General features: G+C 41.5%; 1 protein-coding gene across 3 annotated transcripts in view; it reads left to right on the top strand.

The window, feature by feature from the left end:
• Positions 1 to 17,985, top strand: part of si:ch211-196i2.1 (collagen alpha-1(I) chain) — an 80,359-nt gene that overhangs the window by 60,292 nt on the left and 2,082 nt on the right. For all 3 annotated transcript variants that reach the window (XM_010877645.3, XM_020053053.2, XM_020053054.2), the window contains 36 exons: positions 989 to 1,042; positions 1,650 to 1,703; positions 2,234 to 2,287; positions 2,429 to 2,482; positions 2,566 to 2,619; positions 2,725 to 2,769; positions 2,885 to 2,929; positions 4,415 to 4,522; positions 4,819 to 4,872; positions 5,009 to 5,062; positions 5,145 to 5,198; positions 5,626 to 5,733; positions 5,879 to 5,932; positions 8,470 to 8,577; positions 8,723 to 8,776; positions 9,799 to 9,852; positions 10,003 to 10,056; positions 10,169 to 10,222; positions 10,327 to 10,434; positions 10,597 to 10,650; positions 10,804 to 10,857; positions 11,222 to 11,275; positions 11,453 to 11,506; positions 11,740 to 11,793; positions 12,356 to 12,409; positions 12,640 to 12,693; positions 12,770 to 12,823; positions 13,086 to 13,139; positions 13,227 to 13,280; positions 13,788 to 13,805; positions 13,914 to 13,967; positions 15,002 to 15,064; positions 15,188 to 15,353; positions 16,235 to 16,344; positions 16,695 to 16,775; positions 17,707 to 17,889. In XM_010877645.3, the coding sequence (XP_010875947.3) occupies positions 989 to 1,042; positions 1,650 to 1,703; positions 2,234 to 2,287; positions 2,429 to 2,482; positions 2,566 to 2,619; positions 2,725 to 2,769; positions 2,885 to 2,929; positions 4,415 to 4,522; positions 4,819 to 4,872; positions 5,009 to 5,062; positions 5,145 to 5,198; positions 5,626 to 5,733; positions 5,879 to 5,932; positions 8,470 to 8,577; positions 8,723 to 8,776; positions 9,799 to 9,852; positions 10,003 to 10,056; positions 10,169 to 10,222; positions 10,327 to 10,434; positions 10,597 to 10,650; positions 10,804 to 10,857; positions 11,222 to 11,275; positions 11,453 to 11,506; positions 11,740 to 11,793; positions 12,356 to 12,409; positions 12,640 to 12,693; positions 12,770 to 12,823; positions 13,086 to 13,139; positions 13,227 to 13,280; positions 13,788 to 13,805; positions 13,914 to 13,967; positions 15,002 to 15,064; positions 15,188 to 15,353; positions 16,235 to 16,344; positions 16,695 to 16,775; positions 17,707 to 17,889 (2,439 nt within the window). The remainder of the gene's footprint in view (positions 1 to 988; positions 1,043 to 1,649; positions 1,704 to 2,233; positions 2,288 to 2,428; positions 2,483 to 2,565; positions 2,620 to 2,724; positions 2,770 to 2,884; positions 2,930 to 4,414; positions 4,523 to 4,818; positions 4,873 to 5,008; positions 5,063 to 5,144; positions 5,199 to 5,625; positions 5,734 to 5,878; positions 5,933 to 8,469; positions 8,578 to 8,722; positions 8,777 to 9,798; positions 9,853 to 10,002; positions 10,057 to 10,168; positions 10,223 to 10,326; positions 10,435 to 10,596; positions 10,651 to 10,803; positions 10,858 to 11,221; positions 11,276 to 11,452; positions 11,507 to 11,739; positions 11,794 to 12,355; positions 12,410 to 12,639; positions 12,694 to 12,769; positions 12,824 to 13,085; positions 13,140 to 13,226; positions 13,281 to 13,787; positions 13,806 to 13,913; positions 13,968 to 15,001; positions 15,065 to 15,187; positions 15,354 to 16,234; positions 16,345 to 16,694; positions 16,776 to 17,706; positions 17,890 to 17,985) is intronic.

Here is a 17,985-nt window from a genome sequence, read left to right as displayed (position 1 = left end):
TGTGCAGTATGAAGATAATACAATATGAGGCGTGAAAGTGGTTTCTACAGTGTATCAGTCATTCACCTCACCTGCAGGGGTTCTGAAACTTTGAAGGTGTATTGTGTTACAACCTTCGACTACATGGCCTCATCCCCAGCCAGAGAGAACATGGAGAGAGTAGTAGAAAACCAGACCCTAGTGGGACGCAACTCAGATTTCGAGGGAGGATAAGGGGACAGCAATAGTTAGCAGAGAGATGGCTAACAGAAATGTTATGTGATTGCCACAGACATATCCATAAATACAAAGTAGCTGAAAGTGGTCATTTACTTAACAATTTATATAATCAGGTATTACTACATTTTTGACGTTTACTAGATGAGTTGTATGTCACGGTTGTGAGTGTGGTAGGACACAGGCGCAGAGACAGAATAGTGGACGTAATCCATGTTTAATCAAAAAAGGAAGACAAAACAAAAGCAGCAACCAGTAACAAAGGGTATCCAGTGGAAAACACAAAACCACAATGAACCACACTGGGTGTGGCCACATTTAGAACATAAATAGGGTCCCCACTTGGAGGCAACGATCTACAACTGCCTCCAATTGGGGAGACCAAAAGGAACAGAGGTGGCTAGAGGCACACCTTCCGTCCTGTCCTGACTATGACCCCAGCCCAGTGCAGAGATGGCTAGGGGTATAGCCAGTGTGTGACGTTGTAACTCATTAAATGAGATGCAGTTTACCTTTGTACACCTTTAGACACAGTTAGTAGATAGCTGACATTAAACAACTTTTCGAAAGAAATATACTTATAAATGCTGAATGATCTACCAGCATTGTGCATACTTTTTATAGTTTATATTATATTTATATAATATAATTTATATATTATATGAATCAATTCCAACTTACATTTTGCATTGAGTAGACCCAGGTTATAAGGTTATAATCCCTCTCTTCCGCTATATCAGTCATTCATTTGCCCTCCTTGTTCTTCATCCAGGGGTTTCAGGGCATTGCCGGAGAGCCAGGTCCAGATGGTGCCTCAGGAGCTCCAGTGAGTCCCTAAAGCCTCAAAGTTTATTCCAGTCAGACACCTTGTGTTCAGCCAACAATAATGTTGTTTGGGGACATTGCAATCGTAAACCTGAACAATGGTCTAGCAGACATTCCTATATAATATATGATTTATGAAACTGCAATTATGAGCTGTAAACACAGTTATACCCTTTTCAGATATATGGATTGTGGTGCCTTGAAACCTCTTTGGTTACGGCTTAGTTGTGCATTTGGAAGGGCACACTATTTATTTTTTTAATGCAGACACAAAAACGTTTCTGGAGATCATTTTAAACTTCCACTGAATTGGCATTTCCTTGGTCTATAAAGAAATGCTTTGTCTGAAGCAGAACTAACGTCTATCACTACTCGACCAGAAATGTCAATCAAATAATCCCAAGCTGCATTGGCATGCCTGCAGAGTATTCTCTTAAAGTAAATGACAGTTTATTAATACTTAACGAGGTATTTTGAAATGTTGTCATTTTCTGATATGATTTGTAGTTGTCTGTATCACTGTTCAGTGTCTGAAAAGGATATTCATGTTGGGAATGTAAGCTGTCATCTCAAACTGTGCAATTAGTGAAACGTGGTCTCATTATCAGGGCCCACCTGGACACAGAGGAACATCAGGGATCCCTGGGCCACAAGGAGAGAGGGTGAGTGATACGTTAGGAAGGTTAAGTACAGTATGGACAACACTGTCACAGTCATATCAGGGTAAGGAAATGTTACAATTACAGAGAATGTTGTTAAGGGGGGGGTAATTGGTTAAGGGGAGTACTTGGTTAAGGGGGGTATTTGGTTAATGGAGGTACTTGGTTAAGGGGGGTACTTGGTTAAGGAAGGTACTTGGTTATGGCGGGTATTTGGTTAAGGGAGGTGCTTGGTTAAGGAATGTACTTGGTTATGGGTGGTGTTTGGTTAAGGAATGTACTTGGTTATGGGTGGTATTTGGTTAAGGGAGGTACTTGGTCAAGGGAGGTACTTGGTTAGGGGATGTACTTGGTTAAGGGAGGTACTTGGTCAAGAGCGGTACTTGCCTCCTTAACCAGTATTTTGGATTCTGAAAATACAAAATAACAGTATTAAAATTAGATATACAACTTACTGCAAATATATTTTATGTTTATGCACTGGTCTTTAGGGTATTTTGTTTTTTTGTTTTGCCGACCTTTGTTTCCACCAGGGTTTCACAGGGAAGGAAGGTGTGGAGGGGGCTCAGGGTCCTGTAGGCATGTATGTAAGTGATGCTGCTGTAGGGTAAACAGGGCAGTTTGGACCAACACGATCCATATCAGCCTGTCCATAATCCATATTGATGCCATCCTGTGCGTAACTGCGTAATACCCATCTGCTTTCACCTGGTGTCTCTTCCCCTCAGGGTTTCCCTGGTAACACAGGAATGCGTGGCATGACAGGTCCCATGGGAGAGAGGGTAAGGAGTCACCTTAGTTAAAATTCACTGTATCTTTGTTCCCAATAGCTTAGCATCTTTGAGACCTTGTTTTGGTGTTCCAGGGAGATACTGGTGTGAGAGGCCTGCCTGGTTTGACTGGGAAGCTTGGACCACCAGTAAGTGTCTTTTATATGAGGTTCTTGTAAGCCCCTACTATGACTGATGTTAGGTTGAGTGATGGTAGGAGTATTGAGCTTGTGTTGGTGTTTCTCTTTTTTTAGGGTTTACCAGGACCTTCTGGGGAGAGAGGCCCTCCAGGACCTCAGGTAAACCACATTTCCTTGAATCACATTTAAAAAAAACAATACTACAATGTTCTCGTTATAGGCTCGATTCTGTGGTCCATAATTCATTTATCAATGATGTGTGTTTTCTCCTCAGGGTCGTCTAGGAGATCTGGGACCCACAGGGGTAGAGGGACCACAGGCAAGTTACAGCAGAACATCACTTCTCATCACTTCTCCTTCAACAGCCTCAACCTATTCTTTACATGTCCATTATTCTCCTTTGAAGAACATATAAAATATGTCTTAAGAGTTGCTTATTTTCATCTTCGAAAATCTAAAACTGATGCAAAAAAATTAATCCATGCTTTCCTTACTTCTAGACTAGATTACTGCAATGCTCTTCTCTCTGGTTATCCAGACAAATTAATAAATAAACTTCAATTAGTGCTGCACACGGCTGCTAGAATCCTAACTAGAACAAAAAAATTTGAACACATTACTCCTGTCATAGCGTCCTTACATTGGCTGCCTGTTAGGGTTAGGGCTGATTTTAAGGTTTTACTGTTAACCTATAAATCAATACATGGACTTGCTCCTACTTACCTTGCTGAAATGATCCAGCCATACATACCTACACGTAACCTACGATCGCAAGATGCAGGCCTTTTAATTGTACCAAGAATTTCTAAACAAACAGCCGGAGGCAGGGCCTTTTCTCATAGAGCTCCACTACTGTGGAACTCAGTGCAAACTTTCAAGTGTCTACTAAAAACTCATCTCTACAGCACGGTTTACAATTAGGTGTAGCCTGGCCCGGGGGCGTGAAGGTGACCAGTAGGCTTGATACTGTCCACTCTTGCTGTCTTGCCAGGTGGGCTCTCGTCGCCACTGGGATGCCCTCCCTCCAATGCCTTTCGGGGGAAGAGTCACTGGCTTGTTGTTGACTCTCTGTTGCGCACTTGTGCAATTGGGCTGTACTCGGCTGGTTGTGGTTGGTGGGTGTCCCTTTGGTTGATGCCTGGCAATGTGGGTGGATTGATTTCCTGCCTGTTGGGCCCTGTCCGGGGCCTCCCCCGGGTAGGGCCACAGTGTCGCCGAACCCCCCCGTCTCAGTTCCAAGGTGTTACCCTGCTATATTATTGTGCTGGGGGATATGAGGAATGCACTTTCTAACTTTTCTCAGTCTCCTCCAGTTTTACATTTTAGGAGGAGATGAGGTCCTGGTCCACACCTGGGGAGTACCTGGTTTGGAGGGCCCGTTGCTGTCCCTGTCCTAGTCCATCTGGTCATACTTCTGACCTAGTCTAAATTTAAGTAGACTCTGAATTTAGCCCACATGCATTTACTAATTATTCCAATTGGACTCTTAATATTTCACCCGGCACAGCAAAAAGAGGACTGGTCACCCCTCTGAGCCTGGGTCCTCTCTAGGTTTCTTCCTAAAATTTGGCCTTCTTGTGGAGTTTTTCCTAGCCACTGAAATTCAACACTACTGTTGTTTGCTCCTTGGGGTTTAAGGCCGGGTGTCTCTGTAAAGTAATTTGTGACAACTGCTGTTGTAAAAAGGGCTTTATAAATAAATTTGATTGATTATATAGTTAGTTTTGCCAGACAAACTGTTTAGACACAAAACACTATGGCGACAAGCTTCATATGTGAAGCTAATCACCGGCGTGTGTTCCAGGGTCCCCCGGGCCTCCAGGGCTCAGATGGAACGACAGGGAGGCCAGGACCCAGAGGAAGCAAAGGGCCTGTGGGGCCCGAAGGTCCAGACGGACCAGCAGGAATACCAGTGAGTGGGTACTGACTTCCCGCCGCTCATCTTTTCTCTACACAACCTCTGATGAACCTCTTTAGAAGCTAAAATATAGTGTCTACATGGTACATTAAGTCTCTTGTTCCTGTTGGATGCATTTCTTGTCAGGGTTCAGTGGGGAAATAAATCAGTGTATTAACAATTTATTAGACTGTTTACAATTTGTAGCCAATTAATGCTTATTTGGCATGGGTGGGGATGCCAAACGCAGCTCTCTAGCTTTGCTTTACTGTAGTGTGTCGTTCTGCATTTTAATGTGGTTCACTCCCTAGGGAGTGGTAGGTGCTGATGGACTAATAGGACCAGCAGGGGAAAGAGGAGAAATGGTAAGTACAAGTAAAACAACATGATGCCAATCATTTATCATGGGTGGAAAATTTGTCATAACCTTTTCAAGAAATTCTGGTCTATGAATTATGTATTTCTTGCTTATTGCCAGCACATTGTTTTGGTACTTCACAGGGGATGCTCGGACCTCCAGGTGATCTTGGTCCTCCTGGACTGGACGGGGAAAAGGTTTGTAGGATTTCTAGCAGTAACCCTATGGAATATGGCTGGTGAGCTTCCTGGCAATTATCTTCCCTTCTCCTGTTTCCAGGGTCCTCCTGGCCGATCAGGGTTGGAGGGGCCACAAGGACCAAAAGGAGAACAGGTTAGCGATTGTGACACTATGGGGCAATTCCGATTGTCCAATTAAAAGCAAGTCTTCTCAACTTGCTCAGCTGATTTACAGACTCTGATGTCATGGCCAACGGATGTCATTGAAATGACTACCTGATCAAATACTTGTTCACCGTTTCCAATGAATGGAACTATTTATTGTTATTCCTTCAGCATGACAACAGCTGTGAATAGCTGGATGACATCACACCCACGTAGACTTGGGTGGAGCGTAAGTGAGGGTAGAAGGAATAGCGAAATGGACTGTTCATTGAGCTTGGGGTTGTTTCCAGCCCAGTGGTCTATCAGCAAACACTCTCTCCTCAACCTTTTGCACTTTGCTGCCTCAAAAATATGAACAACAAAAGATTGAATATCTCTTTAGCATTTTTTCACTTTTTGTTACACGTGTATTCTAGGGGGACCTAGGGTCTTGTGGGAAGCCGGGTCCTCCAGGACATGCTGGAGATCGAGGTCTACAGGGGCTCAAAGGCTTGCAAGGCTCTCCTGGGCCAATGGGAAAAGAGGTGAGAATGTCACCTGCCTATGGCATTAGAGTCCTATTGCAGATATCTGAAGCATGAGCCGTAGATTCTCACATATGCACATATACTTTTACCTGAGCACACAGTATATTCTGCAGTGTACAATACAGACATGTCTCCTTCTTAGGGTAATGTTGGACTTCCTGGTCTTGATGGTGGCTCAGGTCCCAAAGGGAAGAAGGTAAACCAACACTTGTCCATGCTACCTATCTATCCATTTATTAAAGCTCATACAGTCCCCTCCAAAAGTATTGGAACGGTAAGGCAAATTCCTTTGTTTTTGTTGTTCACTGAAGACATTTGGGTTTAAGATCAAAAGATGAGTATGAGACAAGAGTTCAGAATTTCAGCTTTTATTTCCTGGTATTCACATGTAGATGTGTTAAAAAACTCATGACATACCACCCTTTGTTCAAACCCACCCATTTTTCAAGTGAGCAAAAGTATTGGAACATGTGACTGACAGATGTTTCTTGTTGCCCAGGTGTTGCCTTTTAGGTTGATTGTTCAAACATTAAATTGCTCTGCATGACTAGTCTATGTTTTCATCCTTGGTTTAAACCTATAAAGACTGCATTTTCTGCTAAAAAAAAACAACATGAAGACCAGAGAGCTGTCTATGGGAGAAAAGCAAGCCATTGTCAAGCTGAGAAAAGAAGGAAAATCGACCAGAGCCATTGGACAAACATTGGGCATAGCAAGCACAACAATTTGGAATGTCCTGAAAACTAAAGAAACTACTGGTGTACTGAGCAACAGACGTGGGACAGGTCGGCCAAGGAAATCATCAGTAGTTGATAGAAATACTGTGAGAGCTGTGAAGAAAACCCCCAAAACATGACATAACCTATGACCTCCACAGTGCAGAGGTGAAGGTACTGTTCGAAGAAGACTCAGAGCAGAAAGAGAGACCACACCACAAGATGCAAACCACTCATCAACAGTAAGAATCGGAAGGCCAGATTGAAATTGGCAAAGTATAGAGATGAGACGCAAAAGTTCTGGAACATAAATTTATGGACTGATGAGACCAAGATTAATCTCTACCAAAGTGATGGAAAGGCCAAAGTTTGGAGAAAGAAAGGAACTGCTTATGATCCGAAGCATACAAGCTCATCCATGAAGCATGGTGGAGGTAATGTCATTGCTTGGGTGTGCATGGCTGGTTCTGGAACAGGCTCATTAATATTTATTGATAATGTAACTGATGATGGTAGCAGCAGAATGACCCAAAGCACACTGCCAACAAAACAAAGGACTTCATCAGGGGAAAAAAGTGGAATCACCTGACCTTAACCCAATAGAGCCTGCATTTCACCTCCTTAAGGAGACTGAAGGGAGAAACACCCCAAAACAAACAAGAACTGAAAGAAGCTGTGGTAGAAACCTGGAATAGCATCACAAATGAAGAATGCTGTAACGGTTGGTGGTAGTGGAGGAACCAGGCACAGGCAAATATAGTCGATGTAGGGGTATTTAATGCAAAACAAACTTAATGAAAACAAAGGGGCTAAATCTTTCAACAGCAAACAGAAACGCTCACTGGTAACATGCAGCAACAACAATGATCCACAATGTGGGGAGCAGAGGGGAAACATTTAAACACTTACTAATGAGTAGATAGGGACCTGGTGTGAACGATGATTAAAGACATGTGACAGAAAACAAGTCCGGGATGTGTTCGTTAGTGATGGCAACTGAGGGTGCAAGGAACGGTGGCGCTGCTGCTCAACGTACCATGACAAATGCAACAGTTTGGTGATGTCAATGGGTCGCAGGCTTGAGGCAGTTATGGCACCAAATATTAAATGTTATTTTCTTTAAGATTATTTGTTCCAATACTTTTGCTCACCTAAAAATGCTGTGGTCTAATACAAACTGTGATATGTCCAAGTTGTTATACAAATCTAGATGTGAATACCAGGAAATAAAAGCTGAAATTCTGAACTCTTGTCTCATACTCATCTTTTGATCTTAAACCAAAATGTCTTCAGTGAACAACAAAAACAAAGGGATTTATCTTGCCGTTTGGAGGGGACTGTATGCTGTGTTAGTAGAATACACAGTGTATTTTTAAAACCCCATGCAGTATTTCACAAAAAAACTTTTGTCACTTTGTGTCTAATAAATCATTGTGTGTGTTTAAAAAGTCTGAATCATTGATTACGAAATGTATTTGAATATAAAGCTCAATACACATATCTGATTAGTTGATAAGCTTGTCTTTAGTCCATCCTCTTTCCCAGAATACCCAGTTTGTTATTTTTATATTCTGAGCACATATTTTTGGAGAAATAGAAAATGGCATTGATAACATCAATCACAAGAAAATTCAGGTTTAATTATAAGGTAATTAAAAGTTGCATCAGGGAGACATTTAGAACACGCAGAGGGAATGCTTAATGAACATTCTCAATATGTTAAAGTAACTACATAGTAAAAATACTTAATCTTAAAAACTATGTTAACTCGTACCGAAATCATTTCTTTGACACATGCTATACTCATATTTGGAATGCATCTGTCATTAAAATGAATACATCTATCTAATTACTTCCTGAATATACAGTCATGCTTATTGCATACCAATCAATGTCAACAGTAAATAAAACACAGGAAGATAATCTGCACATTACCCATTACAATATTAAGGGGGTTGAATCTATTATAAATTACATTGATTACAGTGATGTCAGACTGACTGGTTGTTATTTGCAGGGTGATGTGGGGCCTCTGGGGCCCACAGGGCGGGAGGGTCCATGGGGGGCCTTGGGGGAAAATGGGGAGAAGGGACCAAAAGGAGAGAAGGGACACTTTGGACTTGGGGTGAGTTATTTGATAATAAGCTGTACATTTTAGCTTATGTACAATACACTTTGGAATGATGACATTGAATATACTGTGTTATTTAATGTTATTTTTTGATAAACAATTTGATAAATGGGTGCCACTTTTATGCTGTGTCCACCAGGGCCAACCAGGACTAATGGGAGGAAGAGGACCTGCAGGCTTGTCAGGGCTACAAGTGAGTCAGGAAGTGGTATAATCATCATAATTAACTGGGTTGTTCTGATTCACTGATAACCAGGGTATGTAGGATGTGTTTTTAGATACTACAGTGTTTGTATGCAAGTAGATTTTGTTATTTTCCACCAGTTGCAATCCTAACACTTGGGCCAAATACCAAAACCAAATGTGATCCAACTTGATTAATTTAGGCACATGTCGAAACATGCATTATTCATTGAGATAGGAGATTGAACTGGAGATTTGTAGAATGTTGACTGGAAATGAAGATATTGATAAATAAAAATACTGATTTGAGTAAATCTTTTAATGACCCATGTGAGATAGCTTTCTGGTGAAAATCAGTAGAAGGGAGTAGAAGGGAGTAGAAGGGAGAGGGAACACATTTTAACTAAACAAAAGCAGTTTAGTTAAAATTATTAAGCAACATGAATGTTTAATAGTGGCAGCCAATCAGATTAAAGATGTATTTGAGGCATGGCTTTCAGATAATTATTTCTGGTTATCCATGAGAGTGAATGTCACTTGTTAGTTTGTACACAGCAAATAAAATGTTTCCTAAATATGTTTATTATTATCTTTAGCATTATTTATTACATAATAGTAATCAAATGATCATTTTTCCAACATCCAAATGTAAACAGTCAATAATACTCCTCTGTAAGCCTCACTGAAGTTTCAAAACTGTCTGTGTTCAACCATAAGATTTAATGAAAACAAACCAGAACAGATTGGCCAAAAACAACAATTGTTATTTCAAAGCCATTCCAATGCTAAACCATAACTCCACTATTCTGACCTCATCCATTGCTAAATAATCCAGTATCAATAACCAAGCATCAACAACCCAGCCTTCCTTTTTTAAGAAAGCAACCCAGCAAAGTGACCAAATGCCTGCAACCCAGCATTTGTTGCGAGTGAATGCTGGTTTCAAATGCAGTAAATGGGATGTACTGTAAGGAATAGAGTGTAGATGGTTTCTGTTGTCAGGGTGTTTGGTAACTCTTCTGCTTCTTCCAGGGTATCATGGGACCCAGGGGGTCTCCAGGGCCAGATGGACCTCACGGAGAGAAGGTAATCACTTGATTCACTGGCCTGCACACCAAATGAAAGAGCAATTTAGCATAGGGAAATTATAAACGCTTCTACTACTCCGCACCAAAAAACCCAAGCAATTACTTAACAGCAGCTTCAATCTGTTACTCCCATCTGCTCTCTCTCCAGGGGGAGTCTGGGCCTAACGGTGCTATTGGACCTGCTGGGGAAAAAGGGTTTTCGGTAACGTTAGCTTCATGACATAATAACTCCTGTAATGTATGTGTGAATGGCATTTGTCTTTTGTCCTTTAGCTTGATTTGAGTTTCAAAATATTGTCCTGTCATATTCTCAGGGAGCGGCTGGAGTCTCAGGGGTCAGAGGTGACCCAGGGAAGCCAGGACCACAGGTCAGTTTGTCTCAGACCAAAGTGTAGTCAAGTCAGCTTTATTTCCAGTGATTCTGGTACAAATAACAGTCTTAATTAATGTCTTGGTTTGGTGTCTGGTACAGGGTTCATTAGGGAAGGTTGGGCTTGACGGAGCCTTGGGCCTCAAAGGTGAACCAGGACCAGATGGGGACAAAGGGGAGACAGGGGAACCAGGCCAGCCAGGAGAACAGGTGAACCCATGTAGTGACTAAGTTCCGTGGTCAGTAGGAAAGTATTTAACCCCAGTTCAGTGCCTGGCTCTATTAGGAGTATAGTTTTCATAATACCTGGTACTATGCATGAAATGTGAAATGCACAAGTCTACAATATGTTTTATGTGATTGTCTCTTTAGGGCCTTGACGGACTGCAAGGCATCAAAGGACCCCCGGCACTTCCTGGTTTAGAGGTAAATAGTAGAAACATCTTAGCCTGGTTTCAGAACTGTTTGTACACTTAACTAGTCCACTACTTATGGTCAAATCAAACATGTCTGGGACTTGACCTCTTTGCTTCTGTTTTCATTATTGTTGTTTATTTGTTTGTTCATGTCTCACCACAGGGTCCACAGGGTGAGGTGGGAGCCCAGGGGCCCGAAGGACCCCCAGGGGTGATGGTGAGTACAAAAACACTGTGGAGGAGCACAGTGGAGTAGGGCACAGTGGAGTAGGGCATAGTTGAGGGGCACAGTGCTGGGGCACAGTGGAGTAGGGCACAGTGGAGGGGCACAGTGCTGGGGCACATTGGAGTAGGGCACAGTGGAGGGGCACAGTGCTGGGGCACAGTGGAGTAGGGCACAGTGCTGGGGCACATTGGAGTAGGGCACAGTGGAGGGGCACAGTGCTGGGGCACAGTGGAGTAGCGTAGTATAACTGCATTATACCCTCTGAGTTTATTGTTAAAATGTACCTGTCAAATGTTATAAAACTATTATTACTACCAAAAGGTCAACTAGATGTTCTCATTCTGTCATGTTGCAGGGTGTCAGGGGATTCCCAGGACTTGAAGGAAAACTAGGAATGAAAGGAGAGAAGGTGAGATCACCATCCTCTGTCTTTTTATTAATGTCTAATCTCCTCTCTGCTTTGTACTTTGAAACCCTCTCAGGTCTGGCACTTTCCTGCATTCTGCTCAGCTCTCTGGGGGCATGAGTGTATATAGCGGAGCTAGATTAGATCCTCCGGATTGTTGACGCTGTGTTTTCTCTACAGGGAGATGATGGCAGAGATGGATTGCCTGGAAAGACAGGTCACATTGGAAGGAGTGTAAGAGCTCCCCTTTGAATTTCACAGTGCCATTTTCATAGTGAATTCTTTTTTGGAAAACATGCATTATTTACTGTTAAGGAATGAAAGATGAGGGATGCTTCCCAAAGGGCTCCCTGTTCCCTACACACTGTAGTGCGCTCAACAATAGTTTTATTTGGGACTTGGGACACATATATTGTGTCTTATCCTGTGTGTATTGACTTATTCACCAACATTTTACACATCCACAGGGGAAAAGAGGCAAGTCTGGAATAAGGGGCTCAAGAGGAGAGAGAGGACCAAAGGTCAGAGGTTGGGTGATGCAAAGGACCACACATTTGCATCAGTCATCAGAACTGATGAACGGTCAAAAATATTTTGATGAATTTAACTTCTTGGGTTCATGTATGTATACTGTATACGGGTCAGTAACATAGGGGTTCTTTTATTTATGTAAATGCTATTTCTGACAAACTCCTGTGCTTTTGAGGTTTTCCCTGATAGGAAATGGCTGTTTGCACAGGTAGTCAGATGAATAGTCTTTTTTTTTTTGGTGGCCTAGTGTGTTCCAGTGGTTTAAGCTGCTACTATCGGTCCACATGTACTGCTACGTGTCGGTTACAAAACCAGACCCTTACTCTTGTTCCCTCTTTTTCTACTTTCCTGTCCAAAAAGAAAATGCCTTAAACATAATAATAAAGATAAAACACTCGGGTGAGAATTTGTTGATGAAGGAATTATTTTATTGTTAAAACCAGCCAAATGTGAGACCGAGTTGTGTTTTCATGGTGTGACTTGAGCCTTGCTACATGTAAACATGCATGCAAAACACACACACACCAATGTTGTTTCCTGCCCTTCCCACAGGGAGAGAGGGGCGGTGTGGGATTGATTGGCCTGCCAGGATGGGCGGGGTCTATAGTAAGTCCCACAGATGTATACTGTCTCCTCAATTAGGACTGTCATCGGCTACTCTCTGTTTCACCAGTTTATCATTCAAAGGCAGACAGAAAAAACTGTCTGATGAACTTCTGTGTCAGCACTGTTATTTGATTAGCAAGAAAAATATGTTTAAAGCAGTGAAATGTTGCATGATAACGCTTTAGATCTGCTGATTGATTTTCACTTGATTGATGTCTTTTCTCTTTCAGGGAATGCCAGGCTTGCGAGGAAACGGCGGGGATCAGGGTGAAAAGGGGATCGAGGTATGAATTATTGATAGAAGTGAATTTAGAGAGAGATGCTCTTTGAAGGCTCAACACTCTGTGTTCCTCCCCACAGGGAGTAAAGGGAGACATGGGACTGCTCGGTCCACCAGGGAGGGACGGCCCAAAGGTATGTTCTCAGTAGAGAACGTCTGGCATTCATAAAGCCAGACTGCTGAAGTTGGATGTCCCATGTCCATTAAATTACAACATAAAAATTTTAACTGATTCAGAATCTGCAATTTTTCGATGGGGCATTGCCACCAAGCCCTATTGTTTGTTTTAACATGGAACAAGAATGTTCAGACAGGTTTAGGAACAGTCAGAAGTATGAGGTTGTAAAATACTGTGCTGTTATAGTAGTAAATGAGCTGTGCTTTATGTTTTTACAGGGGGGTCGGGGTCCTGTTGGGGTGCCAGGACAGCCAGGCCCAAAGGGAGAGCTGGTAACACATTGCTATCCCTGCACAACGCCATCATCTCCAATCATCTACAGCCAACATTTTTTAATATTGTCTATTATTTTCCACCAGGGGAATATTGGACCATCTGGGCCAAGAGGAAATCTTGGGTTGCCAGGACTACCTGTAAGTAACCCTTTCTGGATCATCGCAGAGCCCCAAGCCCTTTCAAGGGAAACCAAATTTCTTTCTGTGCAATACTTTCACCAAGGCTCATTCGGCTCCTCTTAAAACGTTGCACTATATATGGAATCGGTGCCAGTGTGATGTCATACCATCACTAAACCATTAAAGCCATCTTTTAGCCATGTAAATTACCCCCTATTAACAGGACTGTGAATACGTTGAGAAGTTATTATGGTAATTAGGATAATGTCCCTAATTCCTATATAACGCTGTGGTCATTAGTCTATTTCCTTAAAATGTTTATTCTGACAATGTCTTTAAGTTAAGTAGTAGATTTAACTCATGGTCATTGAAGACGACATTGCCTTAGGTCTTAAAATCAATCTAACTAATGTGATCGTAAACTAGTGAGTAATGGCTCTGAAAGGTTACAGCAGATAATGTATAGAGGTGTGCTTCACTACTGATAGTAAAACTCACCTCTTTTTATTCTTTCTTCTTCTGTAGGGTTTATTTGGAGAAAAGGTAGGATATAATGGCTAGATCAAAATGGATTTTAATATGCCACTGCAGTTATGGAATGGTAAAAAAAAAAACACTTATCTCATGACTACATGGTCTGGATGTCTCTAGGGTTTGAAGGGCTTTGAGGGATTTCCTGGGCAACCTGGACAGAGAGGCCTACCGGTAAGTAGAACTGGTTTTACAGTGGAAGTACTGTATTTTCACTCATTTAGTGTTACAATCTGAACCTAAAATGGATTTAATAGGGATATTAAGTCACTAACTTCACAAAGTATTAAGGCTTGATTTGCATAAATATTTAACTTTAATCAACATAACTAGTTGATTAAAGTCCATTAAAGTCTAACATGATCTCAGATTAAATATATTCTGAAAGGCCATTCGGTATGGTAAAGAGCATATCCAAACGATCAAGGAGCTTTAAAAAAAATCTTGGGAGAACCTAGATTTTTGGCACAACCATGACTACGCCAAGAAACTACCAATGAAACTGAGTTACTGGGACTGAGTCAGTGGTCCAAGAAGCCAGAAAGAGGCCAATGGATAATTTGAAGGGGCTGCAAAGTTCCACCGCCAGGATATTCTAAACTTTTCATAGGTCAACCATTACTTGGCAACTTCACAAAGCTGTGCTATATGTAAGAGTTGTGTGGACAAAGCCATTGTTGAAAATCTGTCACATCAATCTGTCAAATCTTGTTTTGAAGTTTTTCCTTACGGCATGTGGTAGCAGCAAAGACGTGTCAAAAGTTTCTGTTGTCAGATGAGACCAATACTTTACCTTTTGCCTTGCATGCATAATGCTAAAGGCAAGATGGATGGAGCAAAATATTATATTAAAAAACTACATCACAGTCTGCAAAGTACCGTTGGAGCTTTTGCAGGAAGAGGTCACCTCTCATCAAGACAATGACCTTAAACAGAGACAATGCTACATTGGAGTGGTTAAAAGAAATAAGTATTGTAGAATGGCCCAGTCAAAGCCCAGACCTTAAACCAATTGAGAATCTGTGGCAAGACTTAAAATTTGCTGTTAAGAGACCTTGAAAAATTATACTAAGAAGAATGGCCCAACATTGAGGAACGAAAACTTTCGGCTTTTCAAGAAATCCTGGTTGGAGGAAAACCTGATAATTACTGGGGTGTTAAAGAAATGATGGGATCTTGGTCCCACTCTTTTGTTGCATTTGTTTCAGGGGGCACCTGGACTTCCAGGACTTCCTGGTCCTACTTTGAACATGACCGTCACACAACTCAAGGCAAGTCATTCACCATTAGCAAGGGTCTATAGCCAAATGGACTACTTTTGGGATTCAGAATATTGGATGAAACAGTGACAGGAATAACTCTATAATGATTACATGATGTCACCACCACTGTAGGACCTGGTGTACCTTTCAGACAAGCCCAACTACCCCCTGATTCAGACACTGCTGGATTCCCTGCAGCAGGACCTGAGGCTGCTGGTGGATCCTCCGGACGGGAGCAAAGAGCACCCTGCCACCACCTGCCTGGAGCTGTGGCTCTGCCATCCAGAATACACCAGCGGTCAGAAACCTTCTGTCTCATGCTACACTGCAATAGTTTGATTTAGAGGAACCAGAGTTAATACCAGAGCTACATCAGAGGTAATTTTTTAAATAATGTAAACAGCCAAAAATGTGGTAACATGGGACACTTGAGATCGATACTACCCGCGGTTACTAAGATCTTAAGACAACGTCTCGCCCAACATCCATTGAAGCAACGTGAGAAGTAACATGGAGTATCTGCTTCTGTAAGTCCTTCCAGCTCCATAAACCGAATCAGGAAAAAAATATTTTGTTGGGAGGCAACTGAAAACATCTGGTAATGCCGGGGTCCATGTCAGCGGTCTGGCCAAAGCTCTGCGTACGAATGTGTTTCACCTTATGACAGAGTGAGAGTTTCTCATTGCTGGTGTGAATAAAAAAAAATATTGACATGTTGTGTTAATATTGTTTGAAATAAATTGTGTTCACGACAACTGATGTAGTGTGAATAGGCTGTAAACTGTACCTTTTTAAATTATGACTCATTAGAATGGCCACAGCACCCTATTTCCAGACTCTCAGATTGTCAAAGCAGATAAAAAATTGCTGTTCTCAAATTACAGTGGATATAAAAATCTACACGCCCCTGTTAAAATGCTAGGTTTTGTGATGTAAAAGAATGAGACAAAGATCAATAATGTCAAAACTTTTTCCACTGGGTGTAGACGTTTTATATCCACTGTACATACATGGTGAAGTATACAAACATTTTGTTTTCTACTGTATGGCTAGTTTTTCGCTTTTAAGGACTGTCCATGTGAGTCAAATCATAGGTAAATTAGTTAATACATAGGAAGATTAGAAGTCAGAATGAAGGTACACTGATTGTGAAGGTATGGTTTCTGTCTGTCTGTACAGGGATTTATTACATTGATCCTAACCAGGGCAGCCCTAATGATGCTCTCTTGGCCTATTGCAACTTTTCTGGCTCATCAGTACTGACCTGCCTTTACCCCCGAGAAGCTCAGGTAGACAAAATCATCAGTACCCCACACACCTCACTGCTCACCCTCACACGACTCTATCCAACATTCATTCCTGCAATACCAAATGCAACAGCTGGGTACCGAATAATGAAATGTTGTCTGAACTAGGAATCCAGTTGATTTGCTTTTTTTTTCAGAATTCTAATATCAAGGACAAGCACTGTCATTTTTTATATTCCTCTGGATATTAGTGTCCACTTTTAAGAATGCATGCCATCAAGCAGTGTGACAAGTGAGCAGTTAATGAATCCAAGTGTCTACAGTCATATTCATACTTACAGTGATACCCATAGGTCTACTCATAACATAACCAACATGGTTTCTACCTGCAGATGCCCATGAAGGCCTGGCTAAAGGATCCAGAGACAAACAGCTCATTCCACTGGCTCAGCAGACAGGAACAAGGATTCCAGGTTGGCTGTTTTCTCTTTGATTCTGTTTTACTTGTGAATGGTTTAAAAGTTATGATACTGTTTAATTTGGTTATTAATTATAAATTGTATAAAACAGACTTTTTACAGTGCTTCAGTCAGTAGGGCACAAACTTACCATATGTTGGTGGGAAGACAACTTTATACAGCTCCTGAAACAATTAAGAGGCCACTGTACCTTTTTCTTTCGTTTCCAAAAAAGTTGAAAGGGGAAGTTTTGAGTTCCATTTCCATTTGCGTTCCATTTTCAGTAGTCTCTTAATTTTAACCCTTATGTTCCTCACTCAAAACCATCCTTTTCAACTATTTTGGTAAGGAAAGAAAAAGGTGCAGTGGTCTCTTAATTTTTTCTGGAGCTGTATATTAGGGGAGGCAAAATATTTATTATGAAAACTTCATAATCATTACAGGACACTGGACTAATGTCTCAGAGGCTGATAATGGCAACAACAATAGGCAATGTGATATGGCCAATATACTACGGCTAAGAGTTTTTCTTAGGCACGACTCTATTAGTTGTGGTATATTGCCACTGTATTGTACAGCTATTAGCCATTATACATTTATTGAATTTATGACAAACCCCCGAGATTCCTTGTTCCTACTAAACAAGTTACTCAAGCAGATAGAGCAGAAAAACTATATCTCATACAACACAACTATCAGCCTATCAGCATTCAGGTTTTATAACCACCCAGTTTATAATATAATGTACAAAATAGTATCATTTTCCTGTTTGATCTTATTTCAGCCTGTCATGCTGTCTCTCCAGCATCAACTATTCACTCAGTGTTCCATTTCTAGCATCATACATAGTTTATTTGTTTTTTTAAGTTCCCATTTGTAATGTCCCTCAGACTTTCATAACAAAGGTACAAAGCAGAATTTTTCTTTCTCTTCTCTCCTCTGGTAGTTCTATTACCCAGGGGCCAGTGTGGTCCAGATGCGTTTCTTGAGGTTGCAGAGTTGGAGAGCAGTGCAGAAGATCACCTACTCCTGCCACCCAGGACACAGGCTGGGCCTCTCAGATAGAGAGGTCAGGTTCCTGGCAGACACAAGGAAGCAGAGTTTCTTGGGAGCACTTCAAGACTGCATGGTACATTGATTTTTATGTTATGGACTGAAATGTAATCAAATATTTCCACACTTTTTAAAAAGGAACTATTATGTTTATGCCAGGCTATCCTGAATT

The sequence above is a fragment of the Esox lucius genome, chromosome 14 (genome assembly GCF_011004845.1).
Source record: "Esox lucius isolate fEsoLuc1 chromosome 14, fEsoLuc1.pri, whole genome shotgun sequence".
Taxonomy (NCBI): domain Eukaryota; kingdom Metazoa; phylum Chordata; class Actinopteri; order Esociformes; family Esocidae; genus Esox; species Esox lucius.
The sequence above is the reverse complement of the archived record's forward strand: the minus strand, read 5'-3'. Positions and strand labels throughout refer to the sequence as shown.